The 303-nt window shown below is 70.6% G+C and overlaps 1 protein-coding gene across 1 annotated transcript in view; it reads left to right on the top strand.

Moving 5' to 3' along the window:
- The window catches only part of LOC104873913 (kallikrein-4), a 3946-nt gene that overhangs the window by 1071 nt on the left and 2572 nt on the right, over positions 1–303 (top strand). Inside the window, exon 4 of the mRNA XM_010640862.3 lies at positions 8–303. Coding sequence (XP_010639164.1) covers positions 8–303 — 296 coding nt within the window. The remainder of the gene's footprint in view (positions 1–7) is intronic.

The following is a 303-nucleotide window of genomic DNA, read 5'->3' as shown; positions in this document are numbered from 1 at the left end:
GGGGGAGCGCAGGGAGCCAGCGGAGGCGCAGCCCTCAGTCGCACCCCACCCCCCGGCCCCCAGCTCCTACAGTGTGGGCCTGGGGCTACACAACCTCGACGCCAGCCAGGAGCCGGGCAGCCGCGTCCTGGAGCCCCTCCTGTCCATCCGACACCCCGAGTACGACCACCCATCCTTCGCCAACGACCTCATGCTCATCAAGCTGAAAGAGGCGGTGCCCGAGTCCAGCACCATCCGAAGCATCAGCGTGGCCTCCCGGTGCCCAGTGGAGGGGGACGCGTGCCTGGTCTCCGGCTGGGGCCG

Source organism: Fukomys damarensis, unplaced genomic scaffold, assembly GCF_012274545.1.
Source record: "Fukomys damarensis isolate Sample0158 unplaced genomic scaffold, DMR_v1.0_HiC HiC_scaffold_19, whole genome shotgun sequence".
NCBI lineage: Eukaryota > Metazoa > Chordata > Mammalia > Rodentia > Bathyergidae > Fukomys > Fukomys damarensis.
Note: the sequence above shows the minus strand (reverse complement) of the source record. Positions and strands in the feature narration are given on the sequence as shown.